A 27062-nucleotide genomic window follows, 5' to 3' on the forward strand; every position below is an offset into this window, starting at 1 on the left:
TTTTGAGACGGAGTTTCACTCTTGTTACCCAGGCTGGAGTGCAATGGTGCGATCTCGGCTCACCGCAACCTCCGCCTCCTGGGTTCAGGCAATTCTCCTGCCTCAACCTCCTGAGTAGCTGGGATTACAGGCACACGCCACCATGCCCAGCTAATGTTTTGTATTTTTAGTAGAGATTGGGTTTCACCATGTTGTCCAGGATGGTCTTGATCTCCTGACCTCGTGATCCACCCGCCTCGGCCTCCCAAAGTGCTGGGATTACAGGCTTGAGCCACTGCGCCCAGCAAAATGACATTTCAAAACTATAATTTACATTTTCAATTTCCTATTATACCAATATGTAAATTGAATAGAATTTACTCTTCTGGGGACAAGTATAATAGGCATACATTGTAGACAGTCATTTATATCTGGCAGGATTTATAAATACTTTTTCTTTTTCTTTTTTACTGTTCTTCGTTTTTTCAAATATGTGAGTGCATATGTAATTTTTTTTCTTTTTAAAAAATAAAATTTTGCACTATTGACCTTTCCTCTAAGTTTCCTCCCCTCACACTCCACCCCAAACAGGCTCTGGTGTGTGTTGTTCCGCTCCCTGTGTTCATGTGTTCTCACTGTTCAGTTCCCTCTTATAAGTAAGAACATGTGGCGTTTGATATTCTGTTACTGTGTTAGTTTGCTAAGGATAATGGCTTTCAGCTTCATCCTTTGCAGGGGCATGATCTCATTCCTTTTTATGGTTGCATATTATCCCATGGTGTATATATACCACATTTTTTTTATACAGTCTATCACTGATGGGCATTTGGGTTGGTTCCATGACTTTGCTATTGTAAATAGTGCTGCAGTAAACATACGTGTGCATGTGTCTTTATAGTAGAATGATTTATATTCTTTTGGGTATATACCCAGTAACGGGATTGCTGGGTCAAATAGTATTTCTGGTTCTAGATCCTCGAAGAATCGCCATACTGTCTTCTACAATGGTCGAACTAATTTACATTCTGATCAACAGTATAAAAGCATTTCTATTTCTTTACAGCCTCACCAGAATCTATTGTTTCTTGACTTTTTAATAATCACCATTCCACCTGGCATGACATGGTATCTCATTGTGGTTTTTACTTACATTTCTCTAATGATCACTGATGCTGAGCTTTTTTTCATATGTTTATTGACTGTGTAAATGTCTTTTTTTGAGAAGTTTCTGTTCATAACCCACTGGTCATATGTCCACTTTTTGGTGGGGTTATTTTATTCTTGTAAATTGGCTTAAAGTTCTTGTAAGTTTTAGCCATTAGACCTTTGTCAGGTAGGTAGATTGCAAAAATATTCTCTCATTCTATAGATTGCTGGTTCGTGCTGATGATAGTTTCTTTTGCTATGCAGAAGAACTTTAATTAAATTAGGTCCCATTTGTCAATTTTGGCTTTTGTTGCAATTGCTTTTGGTACTTTTGTCATGAAGTCTTTGCCCATGCCTATGTCCTCAATGGTATTGTCTTGGTTTTCTTCTAGGGTTTTTATGGTTTGGGGTTTTATATTTAAGTCTTTAATCCATCTTAATTTTTTTATAAGGTGTAAGGTAGAGATCCAGTTTCAGTTTTCTGCATATGGCTAGCCAGTTTTCCCAGCACCATTTATTGAATAGGAAATCCTTTCCACATTGCTTGTTTTTATCAGATTTGTTGAAGATCAGATGGTTGTAGATGTGTGGTATTATTTCTGAGGTCTCTGTTCTGTTCCATTGGTCTATATGCCTGTTTTGGTACCAGTATCATGCTGTTTTGGTTACTGTGGCCTTGTAGTATAGTTTGAAGTCAGGTAGCATGATAAATGGCTCTTATTATTTTGAGATATGTTCAATCAATACCTAGTTGATTGAGAGTTTTTAACAAGAAGGAAAGTTGAATTTTATCAAAGGCCTTTTCTGCTTTGTTCTTTTTTCTTAGGATTGTCTTGGCTATACAGGTCTTTCTTTGATTACATATAAAATTTAAAGTAGTTTTTGCTAATTCCATGAAAAATGTCAATGGTAGTTTGGTGGGAATAGCACTGAATCTATAAATTACTTTGAGCAGTATGGACATTTTCACAATATTTCCTATCCATGAGGATGGGATGGTTTTGCATTTGTTTGTGTAATCTCTTATTTCTTTGAGCAGTGATTTGTAGTTCTCCTTGAAGAGATCTTCACATCCCTTGTTAGCTGTATTCCTGGGTATTTTATTCACTTTGAAGTGATTGTGAGTGGGAGTTCATTCATGATTTGGCTCTCTGCTTGTCTATTGTTGGCGTAAAGGAATGCTTGTAATTTTTGTGCATTGATTTTGTATCCTGAAACTTTGCTGAAGTTGTTTATCAGCTTAAGGAGTTTTGGGGCTGAGATGATGGGGTATTCTAAATATAAAATCGTGTCGTCTGCAAACAGAGACAATTTGACTTCCTCTATTCCTATTTGAATGCCCTTGATTTATTTCTCTTGCCTGGCTGCTCTGGCCAGAACTTCCAATACCATGTTGAACAGGAGTAGTGACAGAGGGCATCCTTGTCTTGTGCTGGTTTTTAAAGGGAATGCTTTCAATTTTGTCCATTGATATGATATTGACTGTGGGTTTGTCAAAAAATAGCTCTTATTATTTTCAGATATGTTCAATCAATAGTTTATTGAGAATTTCTGACATGAAAGGACACTGAATTTTATCAAAGGCCTTTTATGCATCTATTGAGATAATCATGTGGTTTTTGTCTTTGGTTCTGTTTCTATGTTGGTTTACGTTTATTGATTTGCGTTTGTTGAAACAGCCTTGCATTCCAGAGTAAAGCTGACTTGGTGGTGAATAAGTTTTTTGATGCCCTGCTGGATTCGGTTTGCCAGTATTTTATTGAGGATTTTTGCATCAGTGTTCTTTGGGGATATTGGCCTGAAGTTTTCTTTTTTTGTTATGTCTCTGCCTGGTTTTAGTATCAGGATGGTACTAGCTTTATAAAATGAGTTAGGAAGGAGTACCTCCTTTTTAATTGTTTGGAATAATTTCAGAAGAAATGGTACCAGCTCTTCTTTGTACCTCTAGTAGAATTCAGCTGTGAATTGACCTGGTCCTGGACTTTTTTTGATTGGTAAGCTATTAATTACTGCCTCAATTTCAGAACTTGCTAGTGGTCTATTCGGGGATTCAAATTCTTCCTGGTTTAGTCTTGGGAGGCCATATGTGTCCAAGAATTTATCCGTTTCTTCTGTATTTTCTAGTTTATTTGTGTAGAGGTGTTTATAGTATTCTCTGATGGTAGTTTGTATTTCTGTGTGGTCAGTGGTGATATCCCCTTTATCATTTTTTATTACGTCTACTTGATTCCTCTCTGTTTTCTTCTTTATTAGTCTAGCTAGTGGCCTATTTTCCTAACTTTTTCAAAAAACCAGCTCTGGTTTACCGGAGCTGGTTTTTTCATAAACATGGTGAACTTTGTCTGAATTCTATGTTTCTTTTTTTCTTCATAAATTTCACGATACGGACGAAACACATCGTGTGCCATCTGTTCAATCCTTGCAAATCGTTCAATGTTTGGATCCATTGCTTCGAAATGTGTAAGAAGTTTATTCAGTAAAGATAAATCATCTGATAATCCCTTAGTGGTGAACTTTCTTTCTGGCTCCTCCTTAATTACTTTCATTTTCGTGTGGAGATTGATGGCCTTTCTTTCCTTCGTGGCAGGCTGAGGGGTAGACAAAGACAATTTCCTCTTGGTAGACATCTTGGGAGGAGTTTGATGAAAAATATCCAAGACACAAAACACAAATTGCTGTACTGAGTCTAGGATAACAGTTGAAATGGTGCATGCAGAGATGGTAGTGCTGCCGGAAGCTGGTCCGCACTGTCGTACGCCCAGCTGGGCAACATTTGCGCTGCCAGACGCGCAGCAGTCATGGCTAGCGATTGTGGTCGTAAAGTCGAATGGTCGTAAGTTGCATAGGTCATAAGTCGATCAATACCTGTATTCTGTTGATTTGGGTTGGAAAGTTTTATAGATGTCTATCAAGTCTACTTGATCCAGAGCTGAGTTCAAGTCCTGAATATCCTTGCTAATTTTCTGTCTCATTAATCTCTCTAACATTGACAGTAGAGTGTTAAAGTCTCTATTATTGTGTGGGAGTCTAAGTCTCTTTGTAGGTCTCTAAGAACTTGTTATATGAAGCTGGGTGCTCCTGTATTGGGTGCGCATGTATTTAGAGTAGTTAGCGCTTGTTGAATTGTTCCCTTTACCATTATGTAATACGCTTCTTTGTCTTTTTTGATCTTGTTGGTTTAAAGTCTGTTTTGTCAGGGACTAGGGTTCCAACCCTTGCTTTTTTTTGCTTTCCATTTGCTTGGTAAGTTTTCCTCCATCCCTTTGTTTTGAACTTATGTGTGTCTTTGCACATGAGATGTTCTCCTCAATACAGAACATCAATGGGTCTTGACTCTTTATCCAATTTGCCAGTATGTGTCTTGTAATTGGGCCATTTAGCCCATTTACATTTAAGGTTAGTATTCTTAAGCGTGAATCTGATCCTGTCATCATGATGCTATCTGGTTGTTTTGCACACTAGTTGATGCAGTTTCTTCATAGTGTCATTGGTCTTTATATTTTGCGTGTTTTTGCAGTGTCTGGTACCAGTTTTTTCTTTCCATATTTAGTGCTTCTTTCAGGAGCTCTTGCAAGGCAGGCCTAGTGGTAACGAAATCCCTCAGCATTTGCTTGTATAGAAAGGACTTTATTCGCTTATGAAGCTTAGTTTGGCTGGGTATGAAAGTCTGGGTTGAAAATTCTTTTCTTTAAGAACGTTAAATATTGGCCCCCAGTGTCTTCTGGCTTATAGAGTTTCTGCTGAGAGGTCTGCTGTTAGTTTGATGGGCTTTTCTTTGTAGGGGACTGTGCCTTTCTCTCTGGCTGCCTTTAACGTTTTTTCCTTCATTTTGACTTTGGAGAATCTGATGATTATCTGTTTTGGGATTGATCTTCTCATGGAGTATCTTAGTGGTGTTCTCTGTATTTCCCAAACTTGCATGTTGGCCTGTCTTGCTGGCTGGGGAGGTTCTCCTGGATAAAGGATATATAACTTCTATAGGTAATGCAATGGATATAGTGCAAGGGGCAATTACCACTTTGATGCAATCATAACCACTAACCCCTAGTTGGAATGTAGGTTTCACACAAATCCCACTGATGAAAAGAAATATACATGTATTTCAAATGTTTAACCCTTTCTTATATTTTCTTGTCTAAAATTATCTGCAGAGCCATGAAAAACTGTTTGATATTTGTGAGTAAGCAGCCTGTTTGGATATTATGCTCTTGAGTATGAATGGTGAGCTGTTAGACGACATCCTCAATCATTGCTATGGAAGAAATTTGTTCTTACTAGCAACTTGGAGCTTAAAGAAACATTTATAGGAAAGAAAATTACTCATAGCTTTAATTAAGGCTACTTTTAGAATTGGCCTTAGATTACCTAAAGGGCATGACTATTAATCTTTCACAACTTATAGACTTTATTTGTTCATGTCCAGTGAGGTGACTTCTTGGTAGATATCTTCATTGCAATTTTCAGCAGCTTTATTGATGACATATGTTAACTGACGCCAACGTGGGTTGCTCTTGCTCTCTTGGAATTTCTTTATTTCTGTCCTAATACGCAAAGGTAGTACCAGAATTTCTTAGTAGGAGGGGCTCAAGGATGACAATCTAGTTGACAGGAAGAACATCGGAATCTGCACTGCTTTGCTTCACAAGCATACTGTTCTTCCTTACATTTTTTTAGGGTGTCTTGGGATGCTGATCCTCTTTCAGTCAATAGAAAGAAAAGTAAATGAAATGCCATAGCCAATATTAGAGATATATTAATTTAAGTCTTTGTTGCTTTTATATTTTTCTAGGACAAAGAAATCTTCAACAACCAAAAATGAGGTTCATATTCACAAGCCGGTTCTTGGCACTATTTCTTTTTCTACATGTAAGTAAAACAAAATCATCCTAAGCCATGCTAATGAGGAATGCTGAATAAGGAAGAATGTTTTGAGTGTGACTGAATTAGCATTTGCAAGGGTAGGCATTGGTTTCCAGACCCAAAACTAATTTCCTCAAAACCATTATTTTACTTAATATTTTGTTAACAAATCTACCCTCTGAACTGTCTCTAATTTAAATTAGTGTTTATGGTCTACCTAGAAATTTGAGCTGTGTTTACTAAACTTTAGCATTGAGACATCTCTATATTATCTTAGAAATTAACATAGACAGTAAATAATGTTCTCAGATAAAACGTTTTTCAAGTTGAAAAACTATGGTTTAAATTATAGTTCCAAACTATGATTTGAATTATAGTTTCTGAGCTGTTCAATCCTTTTAAAACATCTGAACTCTTTCAGTCTGGCTAATGATTTCAAATGTATTTTTCATCAAAAACTGACTACGGAATCTTCAAGTCTTTATATACCACTATTATTCTATAACCCTTTTCCAACCTTTTAAATTATGTTTAGTTTATGTAATTCTATATTGTTTTATTCCTAAAAGATTTACCAAGTAACCAGAAATATAATCATCTTATAAAACACTATCAATGCCTATTATTTGTGTCAACTTTGCTAACCCACCATCACATCAGCTTCAATAGCACATAAATGGGAGATGATTAAATATTACATAAATTAGTGTGGAACTACCTTGCTCCTTATCCTTTCTATCACATCAGAATAACACTTGTCAATGAATTACAGCTGGCAGCAAAGATCACTCAATATCTCATATTGTCCTACTCACCCACACAAAGCTTGCATAGGGTTCCAGGATTTCCATTGTTTATTAATGTGTATTTATAGGCCTACAAGTCTGTCTAAACTGTTTGTCTTTATATTATTCAAGAAAAAAATATTACTAGAATTCCATAAATGTTAATTGAATTTGTAAGGCAATTTTTATTTTGTAAAATTATATATCAAATAAATGGTTTATGGGAATGACTGTTAATGTAACCCTTTTGCACCTATTTGGATAATGAACATAACTTATTGTCAGGCTATCTTATCATTTTATCCTATTAAATATTTCTTTAGACAACTTAATAGTATAATTTTCTAAAAGTAATTAGTATTTGGAAATGCAGGTTACTTTATGTCATTGGAAATATAAAAACACTAAACAAAAACTATCATGGAAACTAGTAGAATAATTTGGCTGTAAATACCCAGGCCTTATGATATCTTTTATAGATGTAAAAATATAGCTATATATTATTGATATTGTTATTTTTATAGCTCAAATGAAATCCTAAGTGATCTAGTATATTTGAATATTTTTGAATAATCATGTTTCATAAAGGAAATAATTGAAGATGACAAAAGAAAAGCTAAAGAAACCACTAAATACTAACAAAATCATTTGAAGATTATCTAATTACTTTTTTACTATCAAGACTATAGATAATTCTTAGTGTGTTAAATAAACTAAAGTAGGTCATTTTTATTCAAAACTTTTACCTAATGTAATCTATAATTAAAAATTGAAAATATTTCACATCTTTGCATGAGTCATATACAGAAACATTTTATGGTTTGTGGGCATCCCTTGACCAGCAAGCATAACTGAACAGGGCACTTAAACAGCTTTGTGCTCTCTTTGCTGTGACAGAGAGACATTTGCCACTCTGTCTGTATTTGGATTACATATTTGGATTTGGAGGATTCATCCATAAAACAAAACTGATAAGTTCATTTTCTTCAAAACATTTGTTATGTTCACACTGACACTTCTCAGAGAAAAAATATATTTTTAAATGACAATGTTCCTAATTAATCCAAAATATTACTTTTTAGACAATAGATTATTGTGAAAATACACTATCTATTAAACATTCAACTCGATTTTCATATAGTTTTTATAATATCAGTTTGGGTCACCACCTTCCATTAGTCTCTTTCACCCACTCAATTCTTCTCCTTCCTTACTTATTGAGGTATATAGTAAGTTTAAAACAGTGGTGATATAGAGTGAGCTCTCAGAAAAAAATGCTAGTAATGATGCTGATGACAACAATTCCAACAACAATAATGAAGACATAAAAAATTAGGTTCTTCAGAGCAGGTGTTATTGTTATTTGTTTACTTAGCTATATTCACCTATTTGCTTTGAATTAACAATATTTGCAGTTTTGTTGTTTGTATAATGTAACTAGAATTACACAGTACACCAGCCAGGCATCTGATCTTATCTAGAAGAATCAGGGCTAATACTTCTACAACATTGTACTTTGTCCTTTCTTATTTTGAAAAGTATAAGTAACTGAAAAGCAAAAATAATTATATATATTATCAACATTAAGGATGGTGACATCAAAATCCCATTGGTTACATCAGTTTGTGGATTCTAGGTTTATATTCTTTTTTTTTTATTTTTTTAATTGCATTTTAGGTTTTGGGGTACATGTGAAGAACATGCAAGATTATTGCATAGGTACACATGTGGCAGTGTGATTTGCTTCCTCCCCTTCACCTATATCTGGCATTTCTCCCCATGCTATCCCTCCCCAACTCCCCACCCCCCACTGTCCCTTTCCTATTTCCCCCCAACAGACCCCAGTGTGTATATTCTTTTTAGAGCAGTTTTTCCTGTGGCAATCAATAGGAAGATCTCCCTTCAGCACAGCAGCTTGGGTCTATATACTCAGTGGGCTTGAACTACTGCAGAGATGAACCATTTCTCAAAGTTCCATGAAGAACAGCTCTGTAACTATCTCTGTACTTCTAGAAACTTCCTGTAACCCAAAAGCAACCTGACTGTCCTACATCACAGTAGGAATTGCATAAGCATATGACCATTTCAAATCAGATTGCTTTCCTCTGGACTCCATGATTAGTGTGGATAAAGTCTAGAATGTAAGCTCCATGAGAGCAGGTGGCTTGCCAGTTTTGTTCATTGCTGAATTTCCAGAACCAGTGCCTGACATGTTAGAGGCACTCAAAGTATTTGTTGACTGAAATAAACAATGATGTTTTAGCTGCTGACTACTGCTGTTGGTGGCAGCTTGGTGGTCGTATGTGTGGCGCCATTTACTTGATCCTTTAGGAGTGACATCACATATACGGCAGCTAAACTGCTACATGGGACAACAATTATGAGGTTTGTTTATTTGTTTGTTTGTTGAAAAATCATGTAAGATGGTTTATATGTCAAGTTTTGAACACTGATGTTTATTCAGAAAAAAAATATGGCCTTAACATCTCATTTTTATCTGGATGTGATCATATAATCATGTATTTATTTAAACCCCCAAATATGTAGTATAGACATAACACTTATAATAAGTAAGATATGTTAAGTATTTTACATTGCTTGGTAGTTTCGTCTAATCACTACTGGTTTTATTTAGTCTCTGTATTGTTGAAAATAATACCAACCTTCCCAGCAATTCTTATTTGTATAAAATTAGCAGCAAAAGTTTAACATTTAATAAACTTTATGAAATTTGTATATGTGTTATTTTTTAAGCAGTAGTAATTCCATTATTGGAATCATATATTACATATATATAAGCATACATATACATACATTTATATGTTTATATCTATCTATCTATCTATCTCTATCTATACAGTCAGCCCTCCAAATCCATGGATCATACATCCATTGATTGAACCAATCTCAGACAGAAAATATTCAAGAAAAGATTGTACTAAAAACATACTAAAAACAAGACTATTTTTCTTGTTATTATTCCCTAAACAATACAGTATAACAACTATTTACATCACATTTACATTGTACTAGGTATAAATAATCTAGGGAAAATTTAAATAAATTGGGAGGATATACACATGTTGTATGCAAATACCACACTATTTTATATGAAGGACCTAAGCATCCTCAGATTTTGGTATCCACAGGAGGTCCTGTAACCAATCCCCTGAGTATACCAAAGAATGACTATATATATAAACAGAATGCCCCAATGGGTATGTTATTTTAGGAAGAAGGTCACTGAGACATTCATCTACTGCTGGGAAAATTCCATCTTCAACGCTCAAATGTGAACCTGACCAGGAACTGACGCAGATGACTACTGCTCATCTGACAACAGAGGTTCTAATTTTTCATTCCTTCAGTGTTGAGACAATCTCTACTGAACCAGCTTTAAACAAGTTCACTAGAGTTTGTTTCAATATTGCAAGAATGGTAAGATGGAAGCTACTTTTATCAGCATGAATTATAACTACTTGTATTCAAACTGTCATATTTCCACTGTTACTGATGTTAAAACTGCATTAAAGCAAATGAACATGTAATTTAAAATACAAGCATAGGGTTTTCCACTTGATATCCTTGGACATACTATTTATCCATGGTCTATATGAAAATCTCTTGGTTGAGTGTCAGTTGCATAAAAAGAGAATTCAGAATGTTACTTTTGGGAAGAAAGCCAGCTTTAAACAAAATATTTCCTAGTGTTTAACATATCTAATACAAGTGACAGAAAAGATTTTTATATGACATCATATTCCATCTAATTTGAAGATGGTGAGAAAAATGGCCCAGAAATTAATAATGTATCAAATTATTCTAATATTAACTGAAGATTACTAGAGCCACAAAAGAAGAATCTTAAATAAATGTATAAGCTGAGCCAATAATTAATACCTCTATTGTGAAGGCATCATGATCCATCCTTTTTTTGATGGTTACCTGATATTTAACTGAAGTTTTAAAACTCACATATTCATACAAATGTTGGGTAATGAACTAAAAAAAGAAGCCTCAACATGGAATCCCCTCAAAATACTCTTTTTTAAAAAGTTTCACAAACCATTTACTTGTTTGTGAAACTTTTTAAAAAATTCTATTAGGAATATCTAAGAATTTTATGACTGATGATTCTTTATTGTTTATAATTTCTGGTATCAGAAACATATTTTATATTATTGATCCATCTTGTCAGACTGTAACCTGTATAAAAGCAGGATCTATACTTATTTTATTGAGCACTGTATCCTCAGCATCTGGCACAATGTTGGGCTCATCAAATGTGATATTTGCTGACTGATCTGAAGACCAGGGGGAAGTGTCATATATCAATAGAATTGTGTTCAGCTCCATTGGTAAAGGATTTTCACAGTTTTAATCAATTTTGTGGGTTCATTACTTTCTCTCCTGACAAATTCAAGACATTAAAATTAGACATAAAATGTCTAAAGAGTAGAATGAACTTTATTCACAAATGGTGTCCATTTGAATTATCACAGTAATGTTATAAAAATAATGAATATTCACCCTCTTCTCTTTGCAAGCTATTTCCACTGGGATGGCTTGCTATCATCTCCAAAACTAATCCAAAATAGGGCTTACTCACCAAGAGGAAGAAGTTTCCCCTAATAACAATTTCCTTTCCAAGCAGCTCTTGTTTCTTGGGAATTATTTTTTTCCCAAATATCTAGGTTAAATATCTGGGCCATTTGACTATTACTGTTTTACATTCCTTGTATTCAAATATGCCTTTATGTTTTGATTATTTGAGAAGGTGCTAAGAGTGGCACTTTCTTGTTCCAGCATGGATGAATCCAGTCTAGCCAGGCCTTCAACTTCCTGGTTGCCCCCACCTCACCCTGCAACTTTAACCTGTGGACATCTGATGCCTGCTGCATGAGTTTTACTAAAAATTCTCCTTTGACAACCTTCACTGATCAAAAATCTATAAAATGTCTTTGTCATACTATATTATGTTACACTATCATGTTTTAACAATATTAGCTAAAATGTTTTGACTTTCATGTCACTGACACTTTGTGTTTATTTTCTTGTTTATCTTCACAATATCATAGATGATAAATATTATTTTTATATATTAGTCTTCTTATTTTACATTTCCTAGGTTGAGGGAACAGATCTAGTGAGAGGTCGCTAACCTACTCAAAGTGACAAAACAAGTTTTAACTCTTTTTTGTTATCTGAATATCAAATAATGCAGAGTCTTGGAAGCCAAGTCCTGACCTTCTTACCTTAAAACATGCTCCCCTTCAGGCAAGATGGTTTCCTCACGATGGCTCATGCATGTCATTTCCAACCTCCAGACTTCTGTGGGAAAGCTCCCTCCATCCCAAAAGCCTTTTGTCTCTCCTATGCCTATGCAGAAACTACATAATTTTATTCAAAGTTCAATTCAAATTCTACCTTGTATCTGTAGCCATCCTGACTGTTTTTGCTGCCTATTCCCTCCAAACTTTGAATTTTGATTGGATTGTGTGCTGGACAGCTTAGCAGTTAGTGATGTGCTGTCATGTCAGACATACACAATGACATGCATGGAAAACAATGAGAATTCACCATGAAGATCTAGGAATACATATGTCAACTCAATAGGGATGAGTTTTGTTTAGAAACTGGCACATACAGGAGAGTACGTAACACCACTTCTGCCATCAATACAATTGGAGAAACTTCAATCTTAGAATTGAAGTTACAATGGGTATGATAGATATTAAGCAGTATTCCTAACTTCAGAAAAAGGAAAGTCAGTATAGGCTGATGTTTTTAGGCTTCTCAAACAAAAAAAAAAAAAATCTCTATGCAGACCATGCATATTAAAAAGTCACAGATTCCTGAACCACTAAAAACACTGGCCATAGCCACAAAAGAAACTGAAATCTGTATAAACACAAGTTAGAAAGGACAGTATGACAGAGTGATCTTTTCAAACAGTCACAGACATATTACCTTTGAGAAACAGAGACTTCTGACAGTAATGATTAACTGAAACTGAAAAAAACTATTGTCAATCTGTACCCAAAATGCAAATGTGCTGATAAAAATATCTAATAAATACATTGATTTTCATTAGGGAAAATAAATTGCCCTGTACAGGTCATCTGCTATTGAAACCAATTTAAGGAGATTATGGTCAATTATGAGGAGCAGAAAACATATTTTGTTTATTCCATGGAATAAATGGGGTAAATTTCTGGCAGTGTACACAGCACCAATATAATTTAGCTAAAAGAATCAAATAAAAAAGCACATTTATTGAGCTATGTCTATTTTTTAATAACATGATTCATGATTCTTAAGAGTAAGGCAAAGTTGATTTAATATTTGTATTTTTTGGAAATCAGATTATTTGTTTTGTTTAAACTTTAGAATCATGGTAAAATTAAAACAATTCTAGCTGATAAAGAAGAGTGTGAGTGTGTATGTGTTATCCATTTTCAATAGCAAATGGAAACATGCAAATATAAGACTTGCAGGTAGAATCTGTAAATGAAATGTAAATACATTTTTAGTTATATATATGAAAAAGAATTCTACATGGAGACCATGAATAAGTATTGCTTAGAGAAGGAAAAATAAACATTTTCGAAAACTTTTTCATTGTCTCATTTATTTGTGCTCACCCATTCCTCCTGTCTATAAGTAACCAATTTTTCTTTTTAATACAGAACCCAACCACAATTTTTCCTACCAATTCAAATCAAACCTATTCAACAATAGAGCCGGAGCCATTTCTTTACGTCGTAGGACGAAAGAAGATGATGGATGCACAGTACAAATGCTATGAGCGAATGAGGCAGTTACCCCCATACCAAGGAGAAGGTAAAAAGAAAAATATAAATGAACATATGTTGAAACACCATTAAAGATATTTTCTTTCATGGTTAAATATGTGTTGAATAATTTTAATTTAATATGCCAGCAGTTTTGACACTGTGGTATGTTTGTGTATTTCATGCAATGGACATGCCTAATTTCTTTATTCAAGTTCATCTGACTACAGTTTGGCTAACATCTGCCCTCATGATAAAATTACTGCAATAACTCAGTATTCACACCTGGTGAGCAGGAACAATACAGGACTGGGGGAGGGAGGGGACAGGGAAACTGACAGGAAAGGGAATTGGAAAATAGTGGGCAGAGAACTTGCCTGAGGTGGAACCTATCAAACTCTGTCTTGCTTGGATTAATTAGGTAGTACCTTCCCTTTAATTGTCAATTGGTTGGCAACCCATACTATTCTTCCACCCTTTCTGGCCCCAGTTTCCAGGAGAATTAGAAAAAGATACCTCCTAGCCAGACATTGTTTGTCTACCACCTTTTCTAGAATGGCTCTTTGTGACTGCCCATATATTTTCAGGTCTAAACATATTCTATTAGCTGTAGAGGACCCATGGAAAAACAAAGGGGGAGATGTGATGAGCAAACTCATTGTAACATCCCTTTAAATTCCCCTACTTGTCCCCTGAGGCATTTGGAAAGAGTCAGTAAGATCTTTTACAATCAAATACTTTCTTTTTTTTCAAGACAGAGTCTCACTCTTTTGCCCAGGATGATCCTGCCACATTAGCCTACCAGGCACTTGGGACTACAGGTGCATGCCACCTTGCCTGGAAAATGTTTGTAATTTTTTGGTAGAGATGGGGTTTTGCCATGTTGTCCATGCTGGTCTCCAACTCCTGGGCTCAAGTGAGCCTCCCAAAGTGCTAGGATTACAGGCCTGAGCCACTGCATCTGGCCTATAACCATGTACATTTTAAGACAACCCAACTTAGTAGGGAAAAAAATGGTTAAATGTACTCTGTTACTATACATTCTTTGCTTTCAAATAGTTCAAGTTTTAGTTTGTAGTTCTTATTTTTAGCATTTTCCTTTAAACAAAAACATCAAGTTAACAGAAAGGCAGATACATGTTATTCTTCTGTCTGCGGTAGTCTCAGTATTTATCAAGAAGTGAACAGGGATTAGATATAACTTTGACCAGAGGAGAGACCATTTCTTTGAAGCCAATGAGACAATAAAAACACAGGACTGATATTTTCTGAGTTTTCTGAGCATTTTGTTCATTTTTAAAATAATTTTTTTGAACTTTCTTGAAAGCCTGGATCTGATTCTTTTGAATATCTTTGTAGACGTAAATCTTCATGGTTTGGTGCAGTTTTTGTTTTTGCTTTTGAGAGACAGGGTCTTGCAATCTTTGGGGCTATTTGCTTTTTTGATGGCTCAACCTTGGAACTTTTTACAAAATAGGAATAGAACCCTGTTTGTCAGTGAGATAATTTGGTCACAGATATGCTAAGAATAAAGAATAAATAAAGTTTAGAAACTTTATTTCCAAAATAAATGACTTTGGCTTGTTTGAAATGTAGGTGGCTATGACTGGTGTAGTGAGTTCAGCTACATGTAATATTGTCTTGGGATCAATCTTCTCTTTTAGTTACATCCACATGGATTCAATATTAATTTTCTTCTAAATGGCCAGGTCCGTATTGCAATCGCACCTGGGATGGATGGCTGTGCTGGGATGACACACCGGCTGGAGTACTGTCCTATCAGCTCTGCCCAGATTATTTTCCAGATTTTGATCCATCAGGTAGACTGTTTATTTTCATTTTATGTTCTTGCTATAAAGCTTTTAGAGTTTTCATGGTTTTGAAAAGAAAATCAGATACAAAATGTACCTACCTAATCATACTCCACATTTTAGCAGGTTCTGAGGCATTTCCTTAATTGAAATACTACTTAGTTGTACCCATATTACAAGCTGTCCTTTTTTTTTAAAGTTATATTGCTGGTCAGTTGTACATGTTGGTATTAAATTCTGGTTTATAAACATAGCTTTTCTAAAACTCTATGAATATTTTTATTTAAATGTGAGTTTTTAAAAATCTTCAATTGTCTCACAGAAAAGGGGGTAGAAATCTTAGTTACAAAGGAGACCCAGATGCTGAAACTAAATGAATTAACTACGGGCACAACATAGAAGTCCCTGTTAATGCATGAAATTTTTTCACAAGAGTAAAGTAAGCCTGAGCCTACAGGGGTTAAGTGGCTCTAGGATCCCAATTAAAGAAGACAAATGAGTTTACCCCTGAAACAATGTTTGAAAGATGCTTTCTGTGCTTCCTTCAAGACTAAAAGATCGAATTTGTCCCTGAAAACAAAATTTTACCTCAGTAAGGCAAGATAATGGAAGTTGGATCGCAGGGGACCACCTTTAAAACCAGTGCAGGCCAACCACTTCTGGGAATTCCCACTGTGATGGAAAAGTTGGGATGTGAAGAAAGAAAGGGCCTTGTGCCAGGTCCTAAACCAGCTACATTCCTGGAATCTCTAATTAAATGCTATTTGATGATAATCCTTCAGTCCCTTATTGATTATTCCCAATAAATGATGTTTCATTAATCTTGATTTGACTACTACATTAGAAGTAACTTGATTGGCACAAAGAGCTGTAGTGCAATTGAGGCTACTAGACCAGTTCCAAAGTAGCAGTGGGGCTCTTGCCAAAGTATATATAAATATTGACTACAAGGCAAGGTTTTGTTCAACAAATCAGAGATTTCCAGGCATCGATCCATCTTTTCAGCCTGGTTCTTATATAGAAACCTCTCAGCTGAGGGACAAATTCACTTTAAAAGTATATCTGAAAAATATACATATATTCCAAACTTAAATTATAAATATATATATATTTATAATTTAAGTTTGGAATATATATATACACACACACACACACACACACACACACACACACACACATAAACCAAACTTAAATTCTTTAGGATTTTATTATTGATCTAAAGCTTACATGTTAATGATGTACAAAACACATTAATGAAATGCCAGAGATTTCACTTTGGAAAAAGTCTTTGGTGAAAGACAGATAGTGAAAGAGCAAACAACTGTATTGAAATTCAAAATAGGCTGACATTCTAAGGAATATGCTGGAATGTAAAAAGCAAATTTAACAAAGAAGCATTTACAGCCCTGCACTTAAAGCCAAACAAACAACGTTAATGGCACAAAGCTAAGATGGTCCAAATATGATTTGGGACAGTGATTCTCCACCCAGATGTCCTTTCAAAAACTGAAAAAAAAGTGGTGAGCTTTAAAAAAATGCAGATGCCTGCTCCCTCTCCAGATCAATAGAATTTGAATCTCAAGGGATAGGACGTCAGAATCTGCAAGTAGTTACTCCACATGACTCTAGAGTGAGAGAGGCATACCCTACTTTTCATGGGTCAGTCCAAACATAAAGTATTTTAGAGAAAAATAACAATTATCAAAGCACATGTGGAAAGTCTCCAGGCTGTAAGCGAACAGTAATGGGGGATGTTTGGTTTGTAAAAGGAAGACCCAGAGCAAACATAATCCTTTCTTCAAATACTGAAAGACTCGTGAGGTGAAGGAGAACAAATTCTTGATAGTTGCAACAGTTAATGCCAAGAAATGCCTAGATCTAGACTTTAGTTAAAACAAACAAACAAAAAATACCATTTCCTATAGTCTTGTTTATGAGTTGAATGACCTCCTTTAAGAGTAATATCTCTTTCTGCATACAATATATTTTCCCATACATGGCTACATAACTTCAATAAACCAAATTATGTTCATTTTATTTTAAAAAACTACTTTTTGCAATATAATAAAGATGAAATGTGGCCACTTTTAAAAATTGCAAATGAGCTTGGAAGGGTTGTAATTGACGAATAGCATTAGCAAAATCACTGACAAATTTTCAACATCAATTTTTTGTGATTAGTTCTAACCCTTTTCCACACATTGTTAGCGTCCAATAGAGATACTTTAGAGTTTGTTGGCCAGGGCATGGTGGCTCATACCTGTAATCCCAGCACTTTGGGAGGCCGAGGTGGGTGGATCACAAGTTCAGGAGTTCAAGATCATCCTGGCCAACATGGTGAAACCCTGTCTCTACTAAAAATACAAAAATTAGCTAAATGTGGTGGCAGGTGCCGGTAGTCCCAGCTACTCAGGAGGCTGAGGCAGGAGAATTGCTTGAACTCAGGAGGTGGAGGCTGTAGTGAGCTGAGATTGCACCACTGCACTCCAGCCTGGGGACAGAGCGAGACTCTGCCACAAAAAAAAAAATAAACACTATGGCAGTGTTTTTCAAATATTACCATATGATTTTGACTTCCACATCTTGTGCTAAAAAAGAAAATAGCCATCTATAAAAGCATTATCTATAGGTATGACAACACTTTGCGTTTGTCAACATAGAAAAATGCTTCAAAAACATTTTCCCTGAGAAATTATCAAAGATGTAAATATTCCAAATACACTTGCAAAATCTCCCTGTGTATTATGCCAATCTAGGGTTGCTATTTGCTCTCTCAGACAATAAACGTATTGCATGGGTGCTTTGAAGAACTAAAGAATATCTGAATAACTCAGATTAAATTTGGCAAGTATATTCATTTTATTTGCTGATTATTTTTATGTTATTTAATTCAATCTAATTTTTTCTTTCAGTTGCTTGGCTAATTCAGAGGTTAGAATTTAAATATTCTCTTGTTGCCAACAACATTACCTAAAATTCTTGAGGTCACTGGAATGAAATATAGATAACCTTGATCACTGATGAGATTTCCAGGTCCAAATTAGAATATTGTAGACCAGTATTATAATACAAATGAGAGGATTTTTTTAGACAGCAATTCAACTAAATTCTAATTTTATTTAAGTGCCATTTCAGTTGTTTGCTAACAATATACTAGTTTTACAATGTGTTTATCCTACTGGTAATAATGTCTTGATAAATATTATCTCACCATTCTGACCACTTTTTACTCCCAATATATATTGTGATTTCCCAGTCTCATGCACTTTACCCAGAATCTCAGATATATACTAAGTTAATAATTAAGCAAAATACAGAACAAAGACGTTTTCTTACTTATTTTTAAGATACAGCACTTGATGTAGGGTCTGGCATATAGTAAGTTATCAAATGTTATTTTTAAAAATTACAGTATTTGCTATCATGGCCTAATATTTTAGTGTGAATTTCACCAAAGAGATCGTAAGTGATCACCATGAGAACTTACTATTTCTATCAACTTTGGAACTTCACTTTGTACTGATACATATACACTTCCTAAAAAATTAAAATTCAAAAAGTACCAAGACTTTATCATACTGTAACCAGCACTGTATATATCACACAAAAATAATTGAAAAAATAATAAGCCTGATGGGAAGTAGCAGGCACCACAAAGCAAGCACTTGGAAAGGTTCTTTCTCAGGGCTCAAAGAAAGTCTTCTTGTCCTTTTCCTCCAGAAAACTTTTAGTCTAAGTAGAACTGTTAACCTCAGTGAGCAACCCCAGAATCACTGACCTGTGGGTTGGAAGGATTGTAAGATGCCAGGCTATCCTCTTCTTTGCTAAGCAATGAAAAAAAAATGGGTCAAACCAGTGTAATCTTTTATTTCTATGCCAAATCCAACTTCCAGTTGCCATTTCCATCATCTTATTTTCTCACCTACATCTGCATCTTAACAATAAGGGCTTGGCTGTTGTGTTCGCTTTGACCACTTAACACATTGCCACAGAAATAAGCAGCTTAATTGGTGCTTAATAGCTCTGCAATAGATTTGGAATCAAATAGACTCAGATTTGATTCCTGACCTTACTACCTGCTAGTTATGGAAGTAAAATTTACTTATATATAAAATGGGAAAACAATATTCACCTCAAAGTGCCATCATTAACGTTAAAGAAGAAAATTCTGCTAAGTGTTTAGCATAGGGCCTGGCCCCCATTTAGTATGCCAATCCAGCTGAGTTAAGAATTTCATTAACTAGCATCTATGAGGTATTTTAATAAGTAAATAATAAAAACTAAAGCCTGGATTCCTATACATTTTCTGTGGGATGAAGAGAGATTATTCAAATGAAATCTCTTGGGAGGCAGAAAAATGACCGCTTGACATATTCCTTAGTTGTGGATTTCTTTGTTCTATTTGATTTAACCATATGTGATTGGGAAGATTTGATCATTTGATTAAAAAAAAAACTACTGTTTTATACAGTTAATCTAATGAAAAAACATTGCAAATAAATAAAGAAAGGTATGGTCTTGTTCTTCTCCAGTAGTTTCCATCTATAATCAAAAGTTTAATGTCTTAAAAAATTATGAGGTATTTTTTTCATATGTTTGTTAGCCACATAAATGTCTTCTTTTGAAAAGTGTCTGTTCATATCCTTTGCCCACTTTTTGATGGGCTGTTTGTTTTTCTCTTGTAAACTTGCTTTAGTTCTTTGTAGATTAGATTCTGGATATTAGCCCTTTGTCAGATGGGTAGCTTGAAAAAATTTGTTCTCATTCTGTTGGTTGCCAGTTCACTCTAATGATTGTTTCTTTTGCTGTGCAGAACCTCTTAAGTTTAATTAGATCCCATTTGTCTATTTTGGCTTTTGTTGCCATTGCTTTTGGTGCTCATCATCACTGGTCATTAGAAAAATGCAAATCAAAACCACATTGAGATACCACCTCATGCCAGTTAGAATGGCAATCATTAAAAAATCTAGAGACTACAGATGCTGGAGAGGATGTGGAGAAATAGAAATGCTTTTACACTGTTGGTGGCAGTGCAAATTAGTTCAGCCATTGTGGAAGACACTATGGGAATTCCTCAAGGATCTAGAACTAGAAATACCATTTGACCCAGCAATCCTATTACTGGGTATATACCCAAAGGATTATAAATTGTTCTAGTATAAAGACACATGCACATGTATGTTCATTTTGGCACTGTTTACAATAGCAAAGACCTGGAACCAACCCAAATGCCCATCAATGATAGATTGGATAAAGAAAATGTGGCACATGTATACCATGGAATACTATGCAGCCATAAAAAAAGGATGAATTCATGTCCTTTGCAGGGACATGGATGAATCTGGAAACCATCATTCTCAGCAAACTGACACAAGAACAGAGTACCAAACACCGCATGTTCTCAGTTATAGGTGGGTGTTGAATAATGAGAACACATGGACACAGGGAGGGGACCATCACACACTGGGGTCTGTTGGGGGCTGGGGGGCTAGGGGAGGGATAGTGGCGGGTGGGGAGATTGGGGAGGGATAACATTGGGAGAAATACCTAATGTAGGTGATGAGGGGATGGATGCAGCAAACCACCATTGCATGTGTATACCTACATAACGATCCTGCAAGATCTGCACATGTTCCCCAAAACTTCAAGTATAATTACATATATATATACACATATATATATACACATATATACGTATATATATACGAATTACATATATATATACACATATATATATACATGTATATATATACATATAAATATATATACACATGTATATATATACATATAAATATATATATACATGTATATATATATATAATTCTTAAAAATTATGAGGTAGAGTATAGGTAGCACTCATGTTGGAGTCTGACGCATATCCATGTCTTTGGATCTAAATCATCCTGGTTCAATCTCAGTGGCTTTTCAAGCTCCTTGACTCCTCTCACTGTCTGCTTTGAATTTTTAAAATGAAGATAGGAATGCCTACTTTGCATGGCTTTGCTAAAGATAAAATGAGACAATGCATATTAATATACTTTGTATAATACATGATTCGTGGTAGTCTCTATTCACATATTCATATTAAAGTTCTATAAAGTGATTAACATGTTAGAATGGCTTTTAAGCTTTATTATTTTTCCTTCTTGGGATTTTGAGATATTAATGTAATAACTATTATGTTTCATTAACAGAAAAGGCTACAAAATACTGTGATGAAAAAGGTGTTTGGTTTAAACATCCTGAAAACAATCGAACCTGGTCCAACTATACTATGTGCAATGCTTTCACTCCTGAGAAACTGCAGGTAGGTTCTACTTCACATTTCACAATTAGGTGAGAATGTCATTATTTGTACAAAGAAATGAATGCATAACTGTAAAATATCTGCTACCAAGAAGTCAACAGGTTTTGTGGAAGGAAATCATAGGATAACTGGTAAATTTTAGGGAATCTCTAGAGTAGCATTAGCGAAAATGACGTTTCACAACTTGGTTGGTATTCAGAATCAAGAGTCAATTGAATTCTGTGAGCATACAGAATCAGACCGTTTATGGCAGGGGGATAAGTGTCCATAGAACAGATGAAAGGGTTCCCAATGATGCCAGAAAGTAAACAACATTTCAACGGACTCTCTAGCATCCTCTATTCCTGGAAGAGTTTCAAAACTACAGATTTTTCCACAAAAGTCGTAAGATAACATGCTTCCCTTGTTTTGGCCATGACCTTAGTTTTTACTATAAGGCATAGAAAGAACTCCTAAAGTGGAGCATCTCATCAGCCCATTGATACAGGTATGGCTGTTTAGATCATTTTCAGTCAAAGTTCATTCTTATTTGTTAGAATTTGCATTTTACTGGCTGTTAAATATTTTGAATATTATCTCTGCTTAGAAAAATTCATCTAAGAAAATCGGGGGGTAGAGAACAGATACTCTTTCTTCCTCAGATGCATCAAAAATCTGAAAAGTTCACTAAGTCTACAGCCTTCTCATCCCACAGAACTGGGAGTTGCAGTTGGTCAATGTTTAGTTGTGCAGGGTGTTTCTAAGCAACCCAGCTGACTCTAACATAAATCTACTATTTCCTTCAAAGATAGGCTTGTATACTAAATAATTATTCAGTTGAAAGCTAAAAGCACGTTAGTGCTTTTGTTTGTTATTCAGATGCTTTCAGGGTGCAGATAAGTTTTCTTTTATTAAAAAACAAAACAAATAATAAAAACAAATGAAATAAACAAATAGCTTAGAGACCAGTTGAATAGGAGGGACATCTCATCACAAGCACAGGCTAAGGGCACCACAGCCACTTATCTCTTTACAAATGGTTTAGTCACCCTGAGAATCAGATGTATGTCTACAGCCTAATGGAGAGCTGTTAATAAAGTCTGATTAATAAGCTATGTCACAGAGCAGGGAATTTTCCAAATGAGTAATGATTATGATGTTACAGAAAAAAATTATAATCATGTTAACTGAATGGCTGAAAATAGTGCAAGTCAAAATCATTCTTAGTGCTGTCATTGGCCTTCTAACACACACTGGCCACATCTAAGAAGGAAATAATTTAAAGAAGAAATGCTCCTCTCTAGGCACCTAATATAATGATTAAAATGCTTTCCACAAATATTCTATGTAAATATAGTCACATTAAAATTTGAAGAAACCAACTTAGAATTCATTTAAAAAAGAAACTCAACCTTGAGAATGACAAAAATATGGCAACTATTATGAGTTGCTGATTTAATCTTATGCATTTGGACAACTGTACTTCAGAAGAACAAATGTTTTTAAAAGGAGTACTCTGGAAGCAATTGAAAATACGAATTAAGTTATATACATTTTTCTTAGAAATAAAGTGTGCAAAGATTTTTTAAAGACAGAAGAGGGGATGCAGATATATATCCAAATTAAAAACAGTATTTTAAGGGGAAAGACTGTTCTACATAGCAAACTATTTAGAAATAAGAACTTTTAGAAAATGCCACTCCTGATATTGTCTACTAGTGAACTTAGAAAAACAGCCAGAAAATTAATTACTGGGGGAAAAGATAGGAGGTGAATGTTTGTGCGTATGTGTCTATTTCTTTTTTAAGATTCTTAAATTCCTCCCAAGAAAGCTATCTCAAGATTTTATCAACTCCAACTATAAACCAACTATTCTAACTTTATTAACATTCCCTGTAAGGGTAAAAAGTGCTATTAGGAGAGTGGTATCAACAATGAAAATGCCAAAAAATATGGAATGCCTGGTCAAATGATGCAAGAGGCACAACTTAGGAGAAGCTAATTAATCTATTTAAAAATTTTAAGGTCTAGAAAAGGAATGTTCATTTCAGGACAGCAATAATGCACATAATCAACAAAGGGCTCTGAACAGTTTGAATGCATTTTAGCAGAATTAGTGACTCTTCCTGAGGAAATTGACAAGAATCAAAATGTTCAAGGACATATAAATGCCACATTTATTCCAGGAAGTCAAAGAACTTCATAAAAGTTATTCAACTTATCTACACTACATTTGCATTCATACAAAGACCCGACAAACTGTGGAAGGAACTTAAGACCAAAAGTCAAGAGATTCAAGTACAGCTACAAAATAATACACAAATTATGCTTCACTAAGAAAAACAGCAAGTGAAAACAAAATCCCTAGTTGCTATAGATTCAAGTCTATTTCAATTATAACTGATGAGATTGGCTAAATAATACAAAATGTAAAGGCTAGTGTCAAAATGGAATGAGAGTAAGAGAGAGACAGAAAGAGAGAAGACCAAAAACATAGAAACAGACAAAGAGAAACAGAGAAGACAGAGAGAGATGGGTGACTGATCAATCTCTCCTTTCTCTGTGATAAAATTATATTATAAGGAAAGGAAAGACTGTGATGACTAGGAAAAAAGATGCTATGACATGATGCATTTTATAAAGACATTCTTCCAAATCAACATAATGTTATAGGAGAATAAATAAAATTAACCATGATTGTGAAAAAAAGAACTATCAAATGGCTGCCAAGGGGAAAGTTTTCAGCTTCAACCAACTAAATACTAATGATATAATATTAAACAAAGGCACAGAAACCCGCCTCCATACTCTCTACCCTCTATATATACTGAGAGTCAGGACAGTTTGGAAAGTGGATTATTATTCTGCCAGTTCTGTGGTATAGAATTAGGCATCCACTGTCTAAAAGATTCCAGAAGTTAAAACCTATGAGGATTGTTTACTGGGCTTAGGGATGATAATTTTTAATGCACTTAAAACTACTTCTGAAATATATTTTTGAATAATCTCAAGGAACTTTATATTATTATTGAAACTGACATGATAAATTTTAATGCATTTAAAACTACTTCATGCTCATCATCACTGGTCATTAGAGAAGTGAAAGTCAAAACCACATTGAGATACCACTTCACGCCACTAAAAAATCTGGAGACAACAGATGCTGGAGAGGATGTGGAGAAATAGGAATGCTTTTACACTGTTGGTGGCAGTGTAAATTAGTTCAGCCATTGTGGAAGACAGTATGGGAATTCCTCAAGGATCTAGAACTAGAAATACCATTTGACCCAGCAATCCTATTACTGGGTATATACCCAAAGGATTATAAATTGTTCTATTATAAAGACACATGCACATGTATGTTCATTGCAGCACTGTTTACAATAGAAAAGACTTGGAACCAACCCAAATGCCCATCAATGATAGACTGGATAAAGAAAATGTGGCACATAAATACCATGGACTACTATGCAGCCATAAAAAAGGATGAGTTCATGTCCTTCACAGGGACAGGGATGAATCTGGAAACCATCATTCTCAGCAAACTGACACAAAAACAGAAAACCAAACACCACATGTTCTCACTCATAAGTGAGTGTTGAACAATGAGAACACATGGACACAGGGAGGGGAACATCACACACTGGGGCCTGTTGGGAGTTAGGAGGACCAAGGGAGGAAGAGCAGGAAGTGGGGGGATTGGGGAGGGATAACATTAGGAGAAGTACCTAATGTAGGTGACGGTGGGGATGGATGCAGCAAACCGTCCTGGCATGTGTATACCTATGTAACAATCCTGCAAGGTCTGCATATGTACCCCAGAACTTAAAGCATAATAAAAAACCAAAGGAAAGAAAAAACTACTTCTGAAATAGATTTTTGAATCTCAAGGGTCATTATTCTTTGAAAATCACAATTTATTTTCATAATGTAATATGAATAAAAATAAACATAATTTCATTCTCTGTAATATTTGTTATAATTATAGTAGGTTTTTAAAAGGAGGAAAACATTTGTTGATTTACACATATTTAGGAATAGAAACAATTTTCTCTCTGATAAATCATTCATTAATTTTTTTTTTTTTTTTTTTTTTTTTTTTTTTACTTTTTGTTGTCCAGGATGCATTCGTCCTTTACTATTTGGCTATTGTGGGTCATTCTTTATCAATTTTCACCTTAGTGATTTCCCTGGGGATTTTCGTGTTTTTCAAGTAAGTACACTTACAGCATCTGCTCTTTATTTCCTCCTTAAAGTTACAGAAATAAATGGTGAATTCTTCAAGGTGGAGGTGGGGAAGGGTCTTCAGCAAATTACAAGCAATATGCAGTATTAGGACTCATGAAGTAGTAAGAAAAATGAAATGAATTTAAATATGCTTTTAACCCTTTTTAGGGGGAGAACAGGATAAATTTATATCGTTTTCAAAAGCACTATGCCTCGAGGCTTCCCAAAATAAGACAGTCCTGTGAACCTATAAGCACACTGTTGTAATATGGTAAAGGTTCCTTTTACAACGGGTAAGTTTCTGTTGAGGATGGAGGAGAGGATACTCCACCTTTTTTAACCCCCACTCTAATTTTTAGAGACCATAGCCACAAATCGACATATACCCTGCCTAATTATTACTTGTTAGCATTTGTAAAGCTAAGGAATAAGTAAGCACATCAGAGGATGTTTCTGCAAAACCTAATTTAAATAATGCTTGTCTTTAGGTTTTATGGTACACAATTATGCTAGAAAGCAAAATATAAGAAAACACACAAGGAACAACTTGAATACTTTAAATTATCTTGTCATCTTAGGTGAATATAAAATAGGATCTTTACAGGTAATGGTATATTTAAGTTAGAAACTGTTATATATGCTTTCATCACAACAAATCCTAGTGAAAATAAAGCAGTCATAATATTGTCCTAAGCTGGTTTTCTGAAGTATATTCACAAATGTAGATTCAGAGTAAGCCACATGTGTATTTTTTCTAGACACACCACAGTTCAGTAAATATGTCAGAAACTGAAGTAAATTGGATAAAAATGAAATAATACATGTAAGGTGTCTGGATTCATGTCTGAACATAGGTGAAATATGTGTTTGATATCATTATTCTTGTTATTATAGTTATTATAAGAAGCAATGATAGTCATGGTAGTATCACAGAAATGATAAACAAAAGCCCTTTTGTAGACTCAGATGACAATCATCCACACTTAAAAAATGTGATATGTGATTAAATGTACAGTGATTCACATATAGAATGGGGGGCGGAGAACATATATGTATTTATCACTACTATATACTTAAAATGGTAAAGATGGTAAATTACACATCTATACTTAACTTCAATAAAAAATAAATTTAAAAAACAGAATAATAGAATCTTAATTTGATTTTTGTTAAA

At 34.7% G+C, this 27062-nt stretch overlaps 1 protein-coding gene across 1 annotated transcript in view; it reads left to right on the top strand.

Annotated features, from left to right (window-relative positions):
* The first annotated feature begins 5799 nt into the window (after positions 1-5799).
* CALCR (calcitonin receptor) overlaps positions 5800-27062 on the top strand; it is a 70183-nt gene continuing 48920 nt past the window's right edge. Inside the window, 5 exon segments of the mRNA XM_032252954.1 lie at positions 5800-5991; positions 13460-13613; positions 15274-15384; positions 21570-21682; positions 25783-25874. Of these exon segments, the coding sequence (XP_032108845.1) occupies positions 5941-5991; positions 13460-13613; positions 15274-15384; positions 21570-21682; positions 25783-25874 (521 nt within the window). The 5' untranslated portion in view covers positions 5800-5940.

Source organism: Sapajus apella, unplaced genomic scaffold (genome assembly GCF_009761245.1).
Source record: "Sapajus apella isolate SASKATOON/1434 unplaced genomic scaffold, GSC_monkey_1.0 scaffold81, whole genome shotgun sequence".
Taxonomy (NCBI): domain Eukaryota; kingdom Metazoa; phylum Chordata; class Mammalia; order Primates; family Cebidae; genus Sapajus; species Sapajus apella.